The sequence below is a fragment of the Myotis davidii genome, unplaced genomic scaffold (assembly GCF_000327345.1).
Source record: "Myotis davidii unplaced genomic scaffold, ASM32734v1 scaffold30, whole genome shotgun sequence".
NCBI classification, from domain to species: domain Eukaryota; kingdom Metazoa; phylum Chordata; class Mammalia; order Chiroptera; family Vespertilionidae; genus Myotis; species Myotis davidii.
The window spans coordinates 2,696,123-2,717,486 of NW_006282874.1; the positions used below are offsets into that span (position 1 = coordinate 2,696,123).

The window sequence follows — 21,364 nt, forward strand, 5'->3', positions numbered from 1 at the left end:
GTACAATTAGACCCCCAAACCTTTCCTTTTTTCCTTTGTGGTACTGTTATGAGAAGAACATGGCAGATGCCTGCAACATGAAGAAGATGCTCAAAACACAAACTCCCATCACTTTATAGCACCTACTCTCTTAGGATGCAGTTTTGACATGTTGAATAAAAATGCTATGTTGGTAACCAGGCTCTGCAGAGAGGGCGGTCCCCAGCGCAGTCCTGACACGTGGAAGCATGCCCAGGATGAGTTGGATGCCATTCTTGGGGAGAGGGGGTTGGGAACCAGACTGATATCAGCATCTCAGGATGGTCAGAGATATGGCTTGTTCTGGAGGAAAAAGGAAACATCCAGAGATGGCCTATTTCTCCCCACATGTTTGGCCCAGATCCCAGTGTGTCTGCCAGTCAGCCTGGCCCAGGTGTCGTGCTGGAGTGGGAAGATGGACCTACTGGCTTCTGTCTCTAGCCCTCAGGGAGAAGAGAATGTGACCTGCCAGAGCTTCGATAGCCTCCCCTCTATCTGGAAGTGTCCGATCAAGACAGGTGCTGGGGCAGGAGGCGGGGGGGAGGGTGTTGGCTGCAGTGTTAATGGGACTGTTGTGTATTTCGGCTGAGGCTCTTGCTAGTGTGGAGGAGGTCAGAGGCCTGGAACAGAGTAGTGGGTCTGGAGAGGCTGGTAACCCTGGCAGAGGCCTTCACCTTTCCCATGCCACCTAGACATAACGGTGGTCTTCTTTTGGAGGCTGGATGGATCCAAGGACAGTGACAAGCAGCCCTGCAGAAGTAGCCAAATGGGACTCAGACTGGTGTAGCTGGTGCAGTGCATCATGGGACTCAGCATCCAGCTAGGGCCTCATCCAATTCTTAGTTGATCTGCCCATTCTGAATAAGGAACCCACGTCAGATGGAATGGCAACACGTTCCTTCAACCATGTGGGACTCAGTCATCGGCCTGACCCACTGGAGCTAAAATTCACTCCTGCAGTTGCTAGCAGGTCATCGCTAGCAGATACTGACCTGTGCGCTGCACCAGGCCGGCGGTAGAGTCTGAGCATTGTCCGTCTCGTTTACTTCTCACCACAGCCCTGAATTAGGAGCCACTGTCGTTCCCCTTTACAGGTGAGGAAACAGGCCCCGGTGGTGAGTGACAGCCGAGAAGGAAACTCCAGCCTGTTTGTCTTAGAAAGCTCTTTCGGGCCTTCTCACCGGCCCGGAAGCCTGAACCCACAGGAAGTGCCCCGATGGCCTTTGGGATCCTGTAACTCAGTCCCCTCATGTCACAGACAGACACTGAGGCCTGGAAAGAGGTAGATGTGAGCTGTGAGCTGTGAGCTTCGTCAGCCAGTCCCTTGGGCTGTGCACTGTGATTCCCAGAAGCCCTCGGGCTGACTCAGGGAATAGGGAGATCCCCGGCACACAGTGGGTCCTTTACCTCTGGGGCATTTCGGATGGGGAGCCGTAGCTTTTGTCTCCTGCTTGAGATCAAAGACCAGCGGTGGTGCCTGAGGATCAGGACAGTGCCAAGGATGGCGTCAGCAACACCTGCTCTGTTAGGGGCTCAGCCTGCCTTTCTCTGGTTAGGGAGAGATTGCACACATCCCCATTCAAACAGGTTTGGCAGCTCGGTTTCTCGTCCCAGCCCCCGGACCTTCCACTTGAGACCCCAAGAGCAGCTACAGAGCCGCTTCCTGTGTTGGTTTCCTCCCACCCTGTCTCCCCCCTCCCCCACCCCACCCCGGCCTGGGTGGACGAGGGCAGAGTAGCAGGCTGGAAGCATGTAGGAGACTGGCAGTGTCTGCTCTAAGGGCATGTCTGAGACCCTTGACCCTGACTGGCTCATTTGCAAAGACAGCGAACCCTGTAGACAGAAGGCAGCTGTTGGCTCTGCCCAGGACTCTGCCCACATGCCCCTGCTCACTCCTGCAGGTTCTGGCAGGCAGCGGGGAAGGACTGGGCAAGGAGTGAGGAGAGAGGAAGGGGGAAAGAGGAGAGAGGAAGGGGGAGAGGAGAGGAAAAGAAGTTAGGGGAGTGCACATAAAAGTGGGGTGAACCACAGAGACGGAAACCGCCATGTCAGAGGAGGAGAAGCATCCTTGGGGAGGCAGGGAGAGGAGAGTCAGGACAGGAGAAGGGAGGACTGTCCAGCCACGCAAACCTGGCTTCCACCCCGGCATCAAGTTCAATGTAAAGAGCAAATTGAATTCTGCAAGAGGCCAAAAAGCGTTTCCTCTTCTCAGGTGCAGGAACTTCCTGCATGCGTTTTGCTTTATAAATAAATTATTGTTCTCAAATCTCAGAAAGCGACTCCCTGAGGTGGCTGGTGCTTTTTCTTCTTGATGGGCAAGGAAATGCCAAGCTTGGCCTGGGGCCTGGCGTTTGCTGCCCCCCACTGGCCAAAGCCCTGCTCTGCTCCCTCCCTCTGATAGGAACCGGCTGAACCTGTGCTTTGGTGATTGGTTAAGGCTGAATGGTTGCCTCTGCTGACTCTGTGGTCCCAGACTATTAGCACGGGAAGGGATTGAGGTCCCCAGGCCCGACCACTGCCCTAAGCTTTAGACTTGAGCTTCGGTCAGCCTGCTGGCTCTTTCCACTTGGCCTCAAACTTGGCAGGTCCACGATGTGGTTCATCTTTCAGTCCTGCCGGCTCTGTGCGCATGCTCCTGATGTCAGTGACCAGCACTTGTCCACCCTGTCACCCACCCCCGAGACCTCACAGCTGCTCCTCTTGCTCAGCCTCTGCGCCTCATTCACCACAGATCCTGCCAAGACCCCCGAGACCCTCGCTCACTCTCATGGGACCCTTGTCATCTCGCCAGTCAGCCCTCACCCTCTCTCATCCACCCATGTCAACAGCTTCCCGGAGCTGTCCTGTCCAGGCAGACTTCGTCAATATAGATCAGGAGTGGGAAATGTTTCTTCTGGCCAAGGCCATTTGGATATTTACAATGTCATTCGCAGCCCATGCAAAATTATCAACTTAAAAACTAGCCTGCTGGCCCGGCCGGTGTGGCTCAGTGGTTGAGCATCCACCTATGAACCAGGAGGTCATGATTTGATTCCCGGTCAGGGCATATGCCCGGGTTGCGGGCTTGATCTCCAGTGTGGGACGTGCAGGAGGCAGCCAATCAATGGTTCTCTCTCATCATTGATGTTTCTATCTCACTCTCCCTTCCTCTCTGAAATCAACAAAAACACGTTTTTTAAAAATTAGCCGGCTGTATTTGGTCAAACATTTAGTGAACTCACCCCTAATACCTTACCAGACCAAGTGATTTCTTGGGCCTTACAGGGCCCACAGGTCCGATGTTTCTGATAACACAGACAGCGATGTGAAGATAAGATACAGAGGTAGGTGATGTGGGTGTGGACATGGAGCTACGTGTATTTAAAGATCTCCTGCTGGATCGAGTCCATACCCTTCCCTTGGCCTGCAGAGCCCCTCCCATCCCCTCTGCCTGTCTCTCCAGAACGACCGTATGTCCTTTGCCTTTGATTCCAACAGCGGGGCAGTTGTTCATCCCTGAAGTCATTTCTATCCATTCTCCAAACACTCACGGGTTCCTAATAAGTGCCAGACTCTGAGACAGTCACTGAGGTTCAGGGAGAAACCAGATAGTGTCCGCCCTCAGGGAGTGGAGCCTCAGAGACCAAACACACAGGCGCAGCCCAGACTCAAGCTGATGAATGGGCGGGGGTTTACCCTGCTCTGTAGACACTGGATGCATGTGGCACAGATTCCCATTCCACACTGTTAGTTTTCTATGGCTGCATAACAGCGGCTTATAAGCAGCACATTATTGTCTCGCGGTTTCTGTAGGCTGGGCACAGCTTCACCGAGTCCTGGGCTTGGGGTCACAGAGCAGTTTGGGGCTGGGTGATGTTCCTTTGTACAGCTTGGGGGTTCTCCGAGCTCACCCGGTCGTGGGTCTCACCTACATGCTGGCTGTCAGCTGGGGGCTTCTCTCGGGTCCTAGAAGCCACCAACGTTTCTTGCCTTGCCGCTCTCCAGCCCCTTCACAGCATAGCTCACGCCAAGGCCAGCAGGAAACTCGCTCGCTCCATCCTGCTAAGATCGAGTCTTACATAAAGGAACATCGTCACAGGCGCGTCTCTCATTGCCTTTGCTGCATAACGAAACCTAATTGAGGGAGTGACATTCCATTATCTTTGCCTTGGTCTGTTGTTAGAAGCAAGTCAGAAGTGCCGCCTGCACCCACGGAGGGGGCGTATGCCAGGGCGTGACTCACTGGGAGCAGACTTGGGGCAGGCCCACCGCACACGCCTCGTGGGGATCTCCCCAAGGGTTACACACACTCTGGATACGGAGCGTAGGTAGGATCTCTCTGAATGAGGTCAACTGTGGGACGCCGAGCGCTTCTCTCTCCCCAGCCACGGGCTGCAGCTCCGTGTCCGATGCCAACTCAAGACAAAGCCACTCCCACAGGCTGTGGTTGATGGGTTGCGTTGCAGGGCCACAAGCCTAACATTTTAGATGTTCTTGTTCTTAAAAACCCTTCAGCACGCGGTGAGGTGTGTCCTCTCTATCATCATTCCCAGCCCTGAAAACCAACTCCCGCCTCCAGTTTCTTTTTTTTTAAGCAAATTTTATTGATTTGAGAGAGAAACATTGATTTGTTGTTCCACTTATTTATACAGTCATTTGTGGATTCTTGTATGTGCCCTGACGGGATCAAACCTGAAAACTTGGCTTATGGGGAGAATGCTCTAACCAACCGAGCTACCCAGCAGGGCTATTTCTTGGACATTAAAGAACAAAATATAGCCTCTTCTTTTTAAAAACCAAACTATCATCCCAGCAGACTTTTGATATTCAGAATTTCCAATGAAAACAAAGATTTACTATAGTGAAAATATAGGTAGTCATCTCACTTCTCTCATGTGCAAACGCAGACGAAGGGGCTGAAGCATGTAGCTTCTGATTCCAGCCAGGTCCGTGCTGTCCAGCTGGTGTCACCTCTCCGATTGCTCTCTTGTGATCAGGGGTCGTTGTCAAGTGGAAAATGGTAAATGACCCTTCAGTCTTGGCTGAGAAACATTATCTATTCAATTAATGGCCCATAAAATGATTTAGGTAAAAGGCAAGCCTGCAATTTCTTTTTCCAAAGGAGAAAAGACGATACTAATTTACCAAACTTCAAGCTTTCAAAAGGTGCTAGGAAATGTAAAATACCACTTGCATAGGATTGTAGAAGCCACAGAGGAAACTAGAAGCTACGAGGCAAAGACTCCAGGCACGTTTTGAAGAGGAGGGATGTCACCAGTTTCTTTCTGTCTATGTGAACATTTATGCTTGTTTGATTAGCCCAACCTTTATGGAATGAGGTGGACAGTCATTGTATGTTTTTTAAAATGAAATGTCCACCCCTGGCTGGTGTGGCTCAGATGGTTGGGCATTGTCTCATGCACCACCAAAAAGTCGCTGGTTCAACTCCTGGTCAGGGCGCATGCCCAGGTTAGGCTCGACCCTTGGTGGAGGGCATACAGAAGACAGCCGATCAATGCTTCTCTCTCACATCTATGTTTCTCTCGTTCTCCCTCTCCCTTCCTCTCTCTCAAAGAAGCAATAATTAATATATATGAATCTGGACAGAAATTGTCAAGAAGTCTCCTCCCTATGAGGCTGTTAACTTCATCAATACCCAAAGAGGTTCTTTAATTCAGGACCGTTCCACTTATTTATACAGTCATTGGTTGCTCCTTGTGTGTGCCCTGAACAGGTATCGAACCTGCAACCTTGGCTTATCGGGACAACACTCTAACCCACTGAGCTACCCGGCCAGGGCCCTCCTCCAGTTCCTTCATTTGTGTTGCTGAGGAAGTTAGCAGTCTCATGTCTTAAGGGTTGCAACTTCCACCTCGTCTGGCTCCGTACACGGTTTCACTAGACGAAAGGGGTCCCACCCGAGAGGGACTCTGGGGCCAGGTGTTGGGATGGCGTCCTGCCTCAATGTGGTGGCTCCTGTTCTAGCAGGAAGAACGCTCGGCAATCTCACAAGTGATTCTGAAGATCCCCAGTGGAAAGAGGTTCTTTCCTTGAGCACCTACTGGCTGTAAAAGGCAAAACAAACAAAAAGGAAACTTACTAAGACGTGGTGATCGAGGCCTTCTCGGGACGGACCACGTTTCGGAAGGAGTTTGTGTTTTCCTTACCCTGAGAACTTTTTCATATGTTTTAGCACCATAATCTGGTATGAGCAGGACTTGTCATTCATGCGTTCACATTCCTGATGGTTTACTTAAGCGTGTGAAGACCTGTGGTCTTTGGGGGGCCTGCAGCCCCCGGGGTTGGGACCAGGTGTTCTAGTGTGGATTCCAACTAACTAACCGATGCCACTAATGAACTGTTAAAGCAGAAATATGCACAGCCTTGCCTTCTTTAACTGGAATATTAACCTCACCCGCCTTGCATTTTGTTACGAGGTTAAACGGAATATCACGACACATGCCCATGCCCAATGGAGGTTGTGGCGTCCATCCCACTGTCTGTCACCTTTCCCCGTCCAGCCTCGGAGCAGCCGGGACTCGGCGCTGCCTCAGACTCCGTCTTCTTTCCCTCCCAGGTTCCTGATCGTCCTGGGCTGCTTGATCCTGGCCGTGCTGACCACGTTCAAGGAGTACGAGACTGTCTCGGGGGACTGGCTCCTGCTGCTGGTGAGATCGCCGACCCACCACAGCGCTGCGTTTCTGGTTGGACTTTCATGGCCAAGGCCAGGAGGCTGCCCTTGGGTGCAGTTGTGCCCAGTGGTTTGGGCTTCCTGGGGTCTCTGGCCAAGCCCAGGCGCATGCGAAAGCAGTGCCCAGATCACACAGTCAGGTCTGCCAGGGGCACGGGTGGATTGGGGAGTGCCATTTGTTATTCTAGATGAGATATAACCAATGCACCATTACATTCTAAGCTACAGCTCCCAGTCCCCTGAAAGTTAGCACAGAGGCATAGTCCATTCCGGACCCTGCCTCTGCTTTCCTTCCTAAAGCCTGAGGGTCTCTAACTCCGCTCAAGGCCAAGTTCTAAACCCTGTTCCCGCATAAGCTTACCTCCCCCACGGCCTCTGCCTGTTCTCCCCGTCAGGGTGTGGTACAGAGAGAGGGGCCTAGCGTTCTTCGGCAAGTTGCCTAATGGCCCTGACTTGGATTCTTCACGTCCTGGCCTGAAATATGTGCAAATAGCAGGTGGGCAGCCATACCGACAGGCTGGGAGCAGCCTCCACTGCTCCGGGCAGAGGCCCCAGGACGGCCCTGGCCCTTGGGGTGACCACACCCTTGCTGGATGCGGACTCAGCCCACCTCTTCCAGGAGCGGGTGCCAGTCCCCCAATAAGGGTTCACAAAAGAGCAGAAGCTTTGGCTGGCACTCACTTGCCATCCTTGGCTCCGAGGCCATAGATTCCTTCTGAGAAAAGGTGTTTACGATCCACGCACCCCGAGCTGAGACCTGAGCGGGTGGATCCTGGGCGACCGGCTCATTCCAGGGACTAGGTTTCTGGGGTCACCATGGAGCAGCCACTTCCCAGGGCCCCCGGAGACCACCAAAGAGAGAGGGAGGCAAAGCTATCCTATCTGATCAAAGGGAGGTGCAGAAGAGACAGGGCCCACCCAGTGACCCAGGAGGTGGCATGGGGCTTACGACATGGGCTCCAAGCCAGGTTCCTTGCCTGGGCTGCTTTCTTTGCCACTGCGTAGCCTTGAGAAATATGCCTCCCTATTCCTTGCCTTGGTTTTTCAAAGTATAAAATGAAGATAATATTACGGAACCCTGTCTGGCTGGTGCCTGGCCCAGGAGCCAGGCCCAGTGACACTGGCACAGTTAGCAAAACCAGGGCCCTCTCTTTTCAACACAACTGCACTTATTAGGGGCATTAGAGGGATTAAAAAAACAATCCATTGGAGCAGAAATAGAGAAAAAGGCCCGGCAGGCATGGCTCAGTGGTTGAGCTTCGACCTATGAACCAAGAGGTCGCTGGTTTGATTTCCAGCCAGGGCATATGCCCGGGTTGCAGCCTTGATCCCCAGTAGGGGGCGTGTAGGAGGCAGTTGATAATGTTTCTCTTTTTCCCTCTCTCTTTCTCTCTGAAATCAATGAAAATATTTTTTAAAAAGAAAAAAGAACAAGTAATCACTTTGTGTGCCTGAGTGTTCGGGACCCTGAGCCCAAGGGAATGAAGGCAGGAGCTGTCCAGCAGAGGGGAGGACCCGTTCCCTCCCCTCCACCACAGAGCAGCTACCGCTGCAGCCACCGCGGGTTCCTGAGGCCTGGGCCCTGGTCAGTCCATGTTTCCACTTATTTCTTCAACACAGGAAACGTTTGCGATTTTCGTCTTTGGAGCCGAGTTTGCTCTGAGGATCTGGGCCGCTGGCTGCTGCTGCCGCTACAAAGGCTGGCGGGGACGGCTGAAGTTTGCCAGGAAGCCCCTGTGCATGTTGGGTAAGCCCACCCCTGAGCCACCCGGCCAAGTCCCCTTCCCACACTCTTCTCCTGGGGATGCCTGGGCTCTGCTGAGGCCAGTCCAGCCTGCCCCTACCGCCCCCCCTCCACGAGTTCCTCCTGCTGCTGAGTCCCCCTGTGTCCCCTCCTCATGATCCCACAGAGCAGTGATTCTTCCTGGGCGTGCGGGCACGCTCAGCATTTGGACTTGGCAGGAGCCAGCCCCTTGCAGTCTGTTGAGCATCCCGGTCCCTAGATCGTAGCACCCAGTCATCCCTGCATATCTGGACTGATGGGGTGGGGTGGGAGTAGAGACACCACTGCAGGCTGAGAATTATTTCTATCGGACCCTGTTGTGCCCATTTTCCAGAGGTGGGGACTGAGGCTCACAGAGCTGAGTCATGTTCCAGTCACACAGTATATTCCTAACATCCATGTCTGGATGAACCTAGCACCTGTGTCCCTCCCTGCCCCCACCACCACCATGTTGCTCTGTCTTGACCCAAGAGTGGCTCTGAGGAGGTGTCCCTGGGCTCTTCATTTGGGTGCAGGCATTCTGATAGCAGAGAAGGTAGGAACTGTCATTCGCCCCTCCTGGTGCAGCATAGACCCATATGTCCTATCTGAACATCCTACTAAAATCATAGCATGACAAGACAAAGTCTGCCCACAGTGATGGCTAGGGGACGTAGAACATAGAATCCCAGGGATGGTAAAAGTGTCAGGATGATAGAACGTCAGCGCTGAAGGGCCAGCCAAAGGCCTTGGGTCCACATGCCCTCCTGACTAATGTTTCAGTCCTCTTTGCAGCAGCCTTCAGCTGGTCACACAGACTGCTTGTATACTTCCAGTCGTGGGACACTCACTACCTATCAAGGAGTTTATTCATCTTAACTCCTCTGACTCCTCCAGATATTTTGAGTTCAGCCATTCTGTTCCTCCTCTCCATTCCAGTAGATTCTCCTTTTGTCAGGAAAATGTGGCTTCAACTACACCCTTCTAGCATGCCCCACGTTCTGTCCCAGGAGACTGATTCCACTTCCCACGTGTGGTTGATTCACGGTTTCACAGGCAGGGCTTGGCACTCGCCTGTGCCGGCAGACAGGCCTGTGGTGGCTTCGTTGTAGCCCGGACAGCTCTGGTCACGGGCCCTTTGTCTGTGTTCTCTCCCAGACATCTTCGTGCTGATTGCCTCTGTGCCCGTGGTCGCCGTGGGCAACCAGGGCAATGTCCTGGCCACGTCGCTGCGGAGCCTGCGCTTCCTGCAGATCCTGCGCATGCTGCGGATGGACCGCAGGGGCGGCACCTGGAAGCTCCTGGGCTCGGCCATCTGCGCCCACAGCAAAGTAGGTGCCATGGAGAGGCCACGAGGCCACGTGTCTCTCACCCGCGAGGCCTTCCAGGGTGTGCCCTCCAGCAGGGTGTCCCCGGAGGGTATTCTGCCACCACTGGTGATGACAAGAGGGGGGCGAGGGAGGGCAGAAGCAGGTGGGCCACGGGGAACTGAAGCAGGTAGACCTGGACCAGGCTCAGCTCCAACAGGTACAAACAACCTGTCATTCGACCCTGTTTGACCGCAGTTTCCTCATTTCCAGGCGGGGATCCTCAGGCTGTGGGGAGGGAGACCTGAGCTAAGGCAAGGTAGCGTCGGGGGAGGAGAAGGCTCCAGAGTCACGCAGATTGATTGGCACTGCTGTCACCTCGGGTGCCAAGCGCCCAGCACACGCCCAGCATGTGGAAGAGGTTCAGCTGCTATTGGTCGGTGCCGAGCCCGGATCAGTTCAGCTGGGAGTCAGGCACGATTGTTTCCCATCACATGGACAGGGAAGCAGATGCAGAAGGAGGAAGTAGCTGCCCAAGGTCATGCCCTGGGACACACACCGGGCAGCCTGGCTCCAGCCCAGGTTCAGTGGTTTGCTGCTGGGCGTGGTGGAGCTCACCTCTCCGAGCGAGACCGGCAGCTAAGACCACGGGGCTTAGTCTGATCCCCTCCCAGAGTGCCCTGTACCTGAGCCGGGGTGGAAACTGAGGCAGGCAGAGCCTGTGCCTGGAGCTGAGGTGCTCCATTAGTCCAAACCTTAGCTGTTCCCTGGAGAGTGCAGGAGAACCGTGTGCCTCGCTCAGGCAGGGAAGCTTTTCGGAGGCCCGGGCAGGAGAAAGCAGAGCCAGGACCCCACGGAGGGAGGTGTCCCGGGGAACCAGGTGACGAGGGCTCCAGGCCCATGTCCCACAGAGTTAGACTCCGCAGGGCCAGGAGAGGCCAGGCTCTGCTCCCAGAACCGAGGACCTGAGAGTGTTGGCGACCTGGTGCAAAAAATGTTGTCACCTTCTCGCACACACAGCTCTGATGTGGCCAGAGGGCCCCATCGCTCCTAAAAATGAGCCTTGAGTCAGCGAGCCGAGGGAAGAAGGGCCTGGAGCACCCTGCAGAATGGCCCGCCGCCCCTCACTCCCCACATTGGCTAGACCCCACCCCTCAGCCGCCACTGACCACAGGAGCTCAGGCAGGTGCAGGAGCCCACGGGGCAGGTGCAGGAGCCACGGCGCCAGGAGCAGCCACAGGCTCTACCTCGGAGCTGCTGGTGAAAACCGCGTCCAGGCAGGATTACCCTGAATAGCCTTTTAAATGGCCGCAAAGCACAGGACTGGGACACATTTTTGCTCCTCGCCCATAACCATTATACCGCCTCTTAATAACCCGCAGCTAGTTTTTCTGGGCATACGATGTGTGTTTGGTTAAGCATCAGATGAAACTTCTGACTCACATCTGGGGTCAGAGCGTATGGAAACACGCAGGAACGCTGCAACTGCCCACAGCGAGGCCGGAGGCTGGTGCTCACACAGGAGCCCAGGGAGGGAGGGCCAGTTCCTGCTTGCCCACTCGAGCCCCCTGCAGGGCAGACCCTGGAGAGGGGAGCGGCTGGCTGGATCGTGTGCACCGTCTAAAAGAACCTCTCTCTGTGGCGTGAGCTCACACGTGTGCACTGTGCATAACGAAGTGTTAGACATTCAGACAAGTCTGCTTGGAAAATAGCAAAGGCAGCCCCAGCCGGTTTGGCTCCTTGGAGGGAGTGTCAGCCTGCAGACCAAAGGGTCTCAGTTTCAATTCCGGTCAAGGGCACGTGCCTGGGTTGTAGGTTCCCAACCGGCCCGGGCCCTGTCAGGGTTCATGCTGGAGGCAACCAATCGATGTGTTTCTCTCACATCGATGTTTCTGTCTTTCCCTCTCTCTTCCACTCTCCCTAAAAGATTAATGGAGAAACATCCTCCAGTGAGGATTAACAAAAAAAGAAAAGAAAGAAAGAAAATAGCCAAGACATAAAGGAACTAGAGATAAACCCGCTCTCTAGTTCGGGGAGCAGATCCGGGGAAGTTCACAGTGGAGGTGACATGAGTCTGCAGCTGGCGCCAAGCTCTGGTTGGTGTCGTGGAGGAGGGCTGTTCAGGCAGCACAACCAGGGTCGGCAAAGGCCCGACAGAGGCAGGGATCGAGCTGTCAGCGAGAGCCCAGCGACTCGCAGGCCCCTGACCTGCCGCCTGCGGCCAGACAGGTGACGGATATTGATACGAACAACTTAGTTCTGTGACGACTCAGCGGGGGTGACAAACCTAATCTCCAGATCGTGTGCGTCCATAACCTTGACTTTCTCCCCACCCAGGCTACCGAGCTGCACCTTGAAGTTGGAATAGAATGAGGGAGAGCGAGCTTTAGGGATTGTCCCAGTCGGGTGTTTAAATTCCACTGACACCCATCATTGCTATATCTCTGCACCATCCTACTCTTCCTTAACTTTTTTTGTAGTACCTTTCTCTGGTTTACTTACTCATGTGTCCTAGTCTGTCATGTGATAACATGCATGACATCATAGGTTTTAGGTGTCATTTATGCTCATTTTAATATTGTTTCAGTCAGTAGGTGACTCACATGAAAACTGCCTCTGCATTCCCCCAGTAATGCAGGTGGCACTTTCTGGAACTCTGTGGTCCAGTCTTTCATTGTAAAACTCGGGGAACCGAGGCTGGGAGGAGGGTCCTGTGCCCAGGGTCACATGGGCACTTGGCAGGTGGGGCCTGTCCACAGCTCTGCCACTGTGCACACTAGCCGACCCCTACATTTATGGGGAGGACATTCCTAGTTTTTTGACTCCTAGGGTTTCCAGTGAACGAGCTTTATTCTGCCCAGTCCTGCGTGGAATCAGTCTCCTGAGTTCCAAGCCTTGTCTCAGGCAGCAGTCTCGCGTGCCCCTGAAGCCTCGGAGCTGTGATATCGGGGTCCTCCCCCCAGTGGTGGAAATCTCCCCCTCCACCTACAGCCAGGCACTCACGGTGTTCATGCTGGAAACAATGCCCATGTCACTGGCCCCATTTCACAGTGATGGGAGGTGAGGGCCAGAGACAGCGAGTAACTTGCCCAGGGTCACAGAGCTGGCAGAGCTGGACTCCACCTCCACGGCCTCCAGGGTCCTCTTCCATTGTCCTCTGCTCTCTCCAGGAGCTCATCACCGCCTGGTACATCGGCTTCCTGACCCTCATCCTTTCTTCGTTTCTTGTCTACCTGGTGGAGAAAGACGTGCCGGAGGTGGATGCGCAGGGAGGAGAGATGAAAGAGGAGTTTGAGACCTATGCAGACGCCCTTTGGTGGGGCCTGGTGAGTCACCCCTTGCCAACCCCCTTCCCCCCAGCATGGGGATGGCCTGTTATCCACAGAGAGAGATGGGGGCTGCACTCTGCAGTCACAGTGAGAGCGAGACCGCCTCCATTTCCCATCCTGCCCCTGGGCGACCCCTCACAGGCTGCACGCTCTGAACAAGCAGGCTTTCCATCGTGTTTATAAGAAGTCAGGCCTCACAACAGTCTGGTCCCAGGGTCACTAGGGCCCTTACCTCATTAGTTGTAGGCTGTTATCAACCAAGCCACACGTGTGCAAACACACACGGTAACACAGGCCTTCAGACACACCTAGCGACTCAGCCCCACACCCACAGGGACACGTGGCACAAGGTGGCACCTGCCGAAGGCGTGCTTGCTCCAGAGCGCTGCTTTAGACACATCACCTGTATTAACACAGTTTAAACTCAAACAACTCTTATTGGGCCCTTTATAAATGGGGAAACTGAGGCATGAAGCGGGTAAGGAACTGATTCAAGGCAGACCCTGAGCCAGTCGGTGGTTGACCTGGGATTTGAACTCTGGCTGTTGGGCTGCAGAGGCCACGCTCTTACCTGCTTTGCTCTCCTGCCTCCTGGGTTCACAAGTACATGTGTTCATGTTAATACATGTGATCATACACAGGAGTGCACAGCACATAGCAGACATTGGACACGCACACCTGTGTCCACATGCATGTAAATGCACTCACAAGCACACGTACTTGGTAACGTGGCTATACACAAAATCACACAAATACACATAGGTACATGCACAAACATGTTTGCAGTTACTGAAACATTTGTGAGTTGTCGACTACAGGTAGGAAATCCTTAACTCAGGGCAGGTGTGCCCTCAAGGACCCATGTAAGTCCCCTGATACTTGGTAGCTTTTCTCCTACAGGATCTCATTCTAAATGGTCACAGTTCCCCGCCCCCAAGTCAGTACAGAGGCTGATATGATGGGGGGAGCTCAGGGATACATCCCTGGTTTCCCTCTCCCTGGGGACCCCACGTCTGAGCCCCTCTCTCTTCAGATCACACTGGCTACCATTGGCTACGGAGACAAGACACCCAAGACGTGGGAAGGCCGTCTGATCGCAGCCACCTTCTCCCTCATCGGCGTCTCCTTCTTTGCCCTGCCGGCCGTGAGTACCTCAATGTGCACCCGAGTGCACACACAGGACCCTCGCCGCCTGGCCCGGCTCTGCCTGTCACCTCATCTTCCATCCTTTCATGCCATGAACTCCAGCGCTGCCCACTCACTAGCCATCCCTGCAGCGTGGTTTCTGCTCTCCGCCACGCGCTGTGCTGGTCCCTTTGCCGGGAGTGAGTCCTCCTCCAAGACCTAGTGTCCCCGCTGCCATCTTCAGACTGCTCAGTCGCTCCCTCCTCTGGCATAACCCTGGAGGGCATCTCCGAGCCTGTCCTGGGATTGCTCAGCTCCATGTCTGCGGAAAAACAGCCACACAGATAACAGACTTGCTCAGGGCCTCACGGCTGAAAAGTGGCAGAGTCAGGAAGTGGCCGAGTGGCAGAAGTGGCGGGCAGAACGCCACTAAGCTGCAGAGGCAGGGCTCCCAGACGTCGAGGCTCCATTTCACCCAGCAGCCTACGCCCCTTCTCCCCAGCACTCACTGCGGCCGGGAGCGGGTGGGTTCCCAGGAGCGTCTGGGGGGCTGACTCCGAGACTGACTTTCCCTCCAGGGCATCCTGGGGTCTGGGCTGGCGCTCAAGGTGCAGGAGCAGCACCGGCAGAAGCACTTTGAGAAAAGGAGGAAGCCAGCCGCTGAGCTCATTCAGGTCTGTCTGCTGCGGGTGAGCGGGATGGGATTAAATCTGTGTGCATGCCTGGTGCGTGTGTGCACACATATGGGTGTGTGAACATGTGTGTGGTGGCATGTGCGTGTATGTGAGCATATGTGTGTGTGTGTGTGTGTGTGCTTGTACAGGAGTGGGCATGCCCGTGGCCTGGGACCCAACCCAGGACCAGCTTGCACATGGGTGGCTGTGGTGTTTCTGTGGTTGTCTGTATGGCTGGGGTTGGTGGGTGCTTAGTGGCAGTCCTATCCCTCTTCCTTCCGGGTTCTAAGCCAATCAGGAAATAGACCATCTCAGGACTCAGACCAACCCATCTGCTGTGTTTTTTAAAATATGTTTTTATGAATTTGAGAGAGAGAGAAACATCAGTGAGAGAGAGACATCAATCAGCTGTCTCCTGCACGCCCCCCACTGGGTATTGAGCCTGAAACCTGGGCATGGCTCTGACTGGGAATCCAACTGGTGACCACTTGGTGTCTGGGTCAACGCTCAACCACTGAGTCACCCCGGCCGGGACCATCTGCTGTTTTACTAACTAAGCTGCAGTGGAGAATTTGGGTCTTTCTACTCCCCCCCCCCAATCTTGACTGGGGGACCCACCAAGCAGTCAGCCTGGCGTCCAGGAGCTGAGCCAGTCGCTGCAAGGAGGTGTGGCCTCACTTCTGCCAGGGCTCAGCTCCGGAGCCCATAAGCCAGGGAGGAAGAGAGGCCTTACATGGGGAACTGAAACTCACGCTGTGTTCTGCTGTCACGCATCCTGCAGCAGTGCTGCTGGCTGCCTGCGGCTCTCCGTGGCCAGCACGCCCCGCCCTGGGCTGGAGGCTGGGACGATGGTGAGAGGGGTGGCAAAGGCAGGAGTGCTCCCATCACGTCAGAGGGACTTTGTGGTCCTAGATGCTACCCTACACACTGTTGTTTCCAGGCCAGCCCCAGTCTCCAAGAGTGTACACCATGACCCCCCAACCCCAAACCATCCCAGTATCCAGTAATTCTAGCACATTAGCCTCAAACCCCCTCTCTGCTGTCTCCTGCACCCAGAAGTGGCACCAAAGGCAATATTTGTCTTCCTATGGATTTGAGAGTCTCTCCCTCCAAGGGCATGAGCCGTGCTCTAAGGCTGTGGGACCGTGTGAGCAGTCAGGTGACACCAGGTCGGTCTCTTCTCCCCACAGGCTGCCTGGCGGTACTACGCTACCAACCCCAACAGGATCGACCTGGTGGCCACGTGGAGGTTCTATGAGTCAGTCGTCTCTTTTCCGTTCTTCAGGCAAGTGGTGGGTGACCCATCTGGACCGCTCAGGGCGTGGCCAGCTGCCCCTCCCATGGGTCTGCATTGGTGCCCATGGGTCTGCATTGGTGCTCATGGGCACACATTAGGATCACAGGGAGCTCAAAAACTCCCAGGGACCAGGGTGATTAATCAGACTGCTCCAGGAGGGGACTCAGGCATCAATATTGATCGGCTGCCTCCTGTACACCCCATACTGGGGATGGAGGCCACAACCCAGGCATGTGCCCTGACTCTGAATCAAATTATAATCTCCTGGTTCATAGGTTGACGCTCAACCACTGAGCCACGCCAGCCGGGCAGGAATCATTTTTAAAGAAACCCCAGATGACTCAGGGTGCTGATGTTGAGTGGCTGATAAGGGAAGGTCATATCAATGTGTGAGCGGGATCAGTGGCTGAGGAAGTGGGGAGCCAGTGTGAGGGGCCACCCTGGCAATGCATGCTCCCCCGCCCCACTTGGCCTGCCCCTGCTGCCGCTCCGTAGGCTGAGAACCGCCAGGCGGAAGCTGCAGGAGGGACCCTCAGAGGACCCCAAGATGTCATTTGTGTTCTTAGAGGGGAGAGGAAAGGAAGGGAAAAATAAAAACCCCTTTCCATGGCCAGCACCTGGGAAAGGGCGAGAGAAATTAGTGTTTATTAGATGTGCACTACGGTCCAGACCTCCAAGTTCAGGTTTCAGTGACTCCTCGCAGGCACCCTCCAAAATACGTGAGAGGTTCTCAAGTGTAAGGCACGTTGCCATGGAAATGGGAAGGGCCTGGTAGAACGGGTAAAGGTGGGCACAGCAGGGAGGGAGGACTAGAGGAGAGAGCAGGGCAGAGGGCATGGGCTCCGAATCACCGGCGGAGGATTGGCCATTGTCAGCGGGACCCTTCATCATCATCGCTGGCACAGAAGGGAAGCCGGTGGGTGGGGCCAGGTGTAAGAGGTGGTGGGTTTGGAGGTGAGATCATGGGACAGATCTTGGGGAGAGGTGAGTCGGGGTTGAGCGCTGGAGAGGGGGTAGTAGGGAGTGTGATGATGGAGAAAGCCTGAGCTCATGGTCTTGGAGAAGGAGAAAGGATGGGAAGGGATGCCCCTCATTCTTTAACACTGCTCCCCAGTCCTCCTTCTCCTGTCTTCCCTCTGCCCACTCCCTCACCCTTTCCCTCTGTCCTCGTGCTTCAGGAGGGGAAATGGGCAGGAGGCTGTGTGGCCAGCCCAAGGCCAGACTGGAACCAGATGTTGAGCTGACCATGAACTAGAAATTCCTAACTCTCCCGCTGTCTCTGTACTCCGCTACCACGATGCCTCTTCTCTCCCCATTTCTCCCCTCCCCCCTCCCAGCGATAGGCCAATTATTCCCTCAGTGTTTATTGTGCACGCACCTCGGGCCAGTGTGTGGGGTCCTCAGATTTTGGAGCTAAAATACCAAGTCTCTGGCCCCAAGCAGTTCATGGGCTACCACGTAATTCTAACACCATGCGATCTGAATACAATCCCACCTGTGAGATTAGCTCAGTGTAGACCTGGGGAATTGGATAAAAACACACACAAAAAAGGGGGGTCCTTTCTGCTGGAACGCTAAGGATGAGCATGACCATCCCAGGCAGAAGAAAGAGGCAGGGAGTTCCCGGCAGAGCCTGAGTGAAGGCTCAGAGTCACAAATGTGAGCAGAGCACACGTGGCCTCGTGGTTAGTACTATGGGCACCGAACCAGGTGGCCTGGGTTTGAGTCCTGACTCTGCTGCTTCCTAACTGTGAGACCTCCAGCAATTCCCGTAGCCTCTCTGTGCCTCCGTTTTCTCGTCAGGAAAATGATAATACTTACTCCGTAGGGTTGGTATCCATTAAAAGCACTTATAATGGTCTCTGCCTGTTAATTATTGCTCCGTAATATTTGCCATGATGATGTCGACTATGGTGATGATGGCGGTGACAGAGTGATGGGTGTGTAGCTGCTAAATGACAACATTCCGGTTCCCTGGTCTGTCCCCATCGCTAGACAGATGCTCTGAGCCCAGCACAGGGCCTGGGGCAGAGAAGGTGCTCAGCAACCATTTTCTAGATGAGTGAATGGATGGATGGATGAACGGCTGAGAAGAGCCTTGAGCGGGCAAAGCAGCAGGGGCCTGGGGTCTAGCTGGAGGCGCCCATCTCATTCAGTGGGTCCCCTCCAGACTCACCGCCTCGCCCTGGGGTTCCCCTCTCTCCCTCTGCCTTCATCCAAGGGAAGCTGGGGGGACATTGTGGGCGAGGGTTCTGTATAATTCATGCTCCATTTCTCTCTCCCTCCTCGCCTTACAGGAAGGAACAGCTGGAGGCAGCAGCCAGGTACGTTTCTGATTGTGAATTTCTCTTCCACCACTGTGTCCGGACAGAGGGCCCAGCTCTGTGTGGGGCAGGGCCCCTGGGCGGCCATGCTGGTCACGGATAGAGCGTGGGAACCACTATTCCCTGTCCCCGCTTCATGTTAACTTGCTCCAGGACACCTTCCTGGTGGTAACAGCCGCGCCATTTGCTGAGTTTCTCCTCGAGGTGGGTTCGGTGCCAGGAGTCCCGCACCCGCTCTTTCAGTGGGTCCCCCCCACCCCCCACAGTGCACCCCCCCGAGCCTCACGTTTAGATTGAGGAGATGGGGGCTTACTCCCGCTGGGTCACCCGGCTCACTGAGTGACAGACCAAAATTCAAACTCGGGTCTGAACACGAAGACCGTGGTACTTCACTACGTGTCGCTTCCTTTGCTTCCTGGGCCCCTGGGTGGCTCTGAAAAGGGAGTCAGGACTGGAATTCTGGCCCCACAGCTGTGGGCGCCCCAGAGAGGCCGTGAGCCTTCTCTGTCCCTCCCTCTCGCTCCCTCGGGAAGATGCCGTGAAGCAGGGAGCCTGGACCTGCTCGAGGCTGTGAAGTAGGACCGTCCCTGCCAACGTTGGCTTAGATATGTGTTTGCTCTGTTATGTGGACAGACCGCTTGGGGACCTTGCGCTCAGTCTCCTAGACCAGTGATGGCAAACCTTTTGAGCTCGGCGTGTCAGCATTTTGAAAAACCCTAACTTAACTCCAGTACCGTGTCACATAGAAACTTTTTGATATTTGCAACCATAGTAAAACAAAGACTTAAATTTTTGATATTTATTTTATATATTTAAATGCCATTTAACAAAGAAAAATCAACCAAAAAAAGTTCGCTTGTCACCTCTGACACACGTGTCATAGGTTCACCATCACTCTCCTAGTCGGTCAGCTCAACCGCGTCCTTCTGCAGCTTGCAGGAGCGGGGCAGAGGAGGTGGCAGGGCCCTGGACCAACTTGTAGGGGAACCACTTGGGGAAAGTGGTCTGTGGGAATCTGGGTCCGTCCTTCTGAACGGGGTCCATGGTGCCCTATCCACTCCGTCACCCCACCTTAAAGAGCTCCTTACAGACAGCACTGAGCTCCCAATAGAAACAATGCCACCTTGCCGCCTTCTTTGTGCCTATTTTCAAAGGATGTGCATTTCTTTCCTGGACCCAGTTTGGGCTGTAGGGGGCGCTGGGGGATACTGCCGAGGAGGCTCAGGGGACATCTGCTAGGGAACTGCAGAGGCAGAGCGGGGAGACTCCTCAGAGGGATGCTTTTACAGAAGCCGAGCCTCCCGGGGGGGGGGGAGGGGGCAGGCTCACCCCAAGTTACAGGGCCTGTGAGCTCCGGGGGTGACACAGCCAGGTCTCAGGACTTCCAGCGGGTGCTCTTTCCCCTCCTTCTCTCAGGACCAACAGGGTTTTAGATCATGCAAGTGTTGCTACTACAAGTTACTCAGTCTACCTTAGGAGCCTTTTCTGAACCGGCATGAACAGAATTCAGCCAGACTGGAGCGTCCATGCCCAAATCACAGTGCACTGGGTTAAGGAAGGCCAGAGAGAGGCATTTGAAGCTTACAGAAAAAGTGGGTGGGTGGGTGGATGATGGATAGGCAGACACTATATTCTATGAGTGTCAGAGACCCAACTTAAATGACCTTGGACTGGGAGGACAATGTCAAGGCTCAAGTCACCCATCAGACGTGCTGGGAACCCATGGCAAACAAGGAATGGGACCTCTGGGATTCCTCCCTTCTCTTGCCTCTGCTTCTTTGTGGTCTCACTCTTTCGGCCGACCTTTGCCATCCTGATAAAGTGTGGGTGCAGGCAGCCCCAGGATCCTACATTTTTTCTTTGCATGCAGCTCCAGTGCAAAAATTCCCAGGGAAGCCCTTGGGTCCCACAATTTGTGTCCCATATGCACACTTTGGACAAACTGTGTGGCTCAGAGAGTGAGAAGCCGCTGCCAGCCCAACCCTGGGCCACGTGTCCACTGTTAGAGTGACTGGGTGTGCAGTCACGATGCTATGATTGGCAGCTCCCGTTAGAGTCACTTGACTGAAGTTGGACAATCAGTTCCCCAATAGAATACAGTCCTTTTCCCTGAAAAACAGGGATGAAACGTAGAGCAGACAAAAATCACAGTTGCCCCTGACAGGCATCAGTTCTACCCATAAATTCTTAACCCCCTAAAAATAATATTGCATTACACACCATCAACAATAAACCCCTCCGAGCCTCATTTATTCCACAGATTGCACCAGAAAAGACGGGAGTGTTGTGTGCAGGACATCATGTGTTCGTGTGTGTGTGTGTGTGTATTGATTTCATAGAGGAAGGGCGCGGCAGAGAGAGACAGAAACATCAGTGATGAGAGAGAATCATTGATTGGCTGCCTCCTTCACACCCCTTACTAGGGATCGAGCCTGCAACTCAGGCATGTGCCCTAGTCCAGAGTCCATCCCAGGACCCTTCAGTTCACAGACAACACCGGCTAGGGCTAGGACATCATTTTAAGTATCAGTCAGGACTGTTCATTAGAGAGGCAGCACGGCTGACGATCGGGGGCATTTGTTTGGTGGAAACTAGCATTCTTGAATGTTCAGACAGGTGCCTGTTGGCAATGCTGTTTACTGGAGCCCAGTCGTTCGCTTTGTATTTCCGAGCCGTTCAGTCTGAACAGCAGCCTTTGGGCTGTCTCTGCACCGGTCTTTGGAGAGGGAAGCAGTGTGTTCCAGCAGCTTCTTTATCTCCTGTCTTGTATCATGTCCTTCCCGGCACAGCTGTCAGATTTAGTAGACGATCATTCTTTGGATCAGAGAATTCAAGCATCATAACAGTCATTTATAAAG

General features: G+C 54.3%; 1 protein-coding gene across 1 annotated transcript in view; it reads left to right on the forward strand.

The window, feature by feature from the left end:
• The window catches only part of KCNQ3 (potassium voltage-gated channel subfamily Q member 3), a gene marked incomplete at its 5' end in the record, with an annotated part of 161,952 nt that overhangs the window by 126,794 nt on the left and 13,794 nt on the right, over nucleotides 1-21,364 (forward strand). The window contains 8 exons of the mRNA XM_006753291.2: nucleotides 6,575-6,665; nucleotides 8,309-8,435; nucleotides 9,609-9,781; nucleotides 12,928-13,083; nucleotides 14,120-14,230; nucleotides 14,790-14,885; nucleotides 16,076-16,174; nucleotides 18,484-18,506. Coding sequence (XP_006753354.1) covers nucleotides 6,575-6,665; nucleotides 8,309-8,435; nucleotides 9,609-9,781; nucleotides 12,928-13,083; nucleotides 14,120-14,230; nucleotides 14,790-14,885; nucleotides 16,076-16,174; nucleotides 18,484-18,506 — 876 coding nt within the window. The remainder of the gene's footprint in view (nucleotides 1-6,574; nucleotides 6,666-8,308; nucleotides 8,436-9,608; nucleotides 9,782-12,927; nucleotides 13,084-14,119; nucleotides 14,231-14,789; nucleotides 14,886-16,075; nucleotides 16,175-18,483; nucleotides 18,507-21,364) is intronic.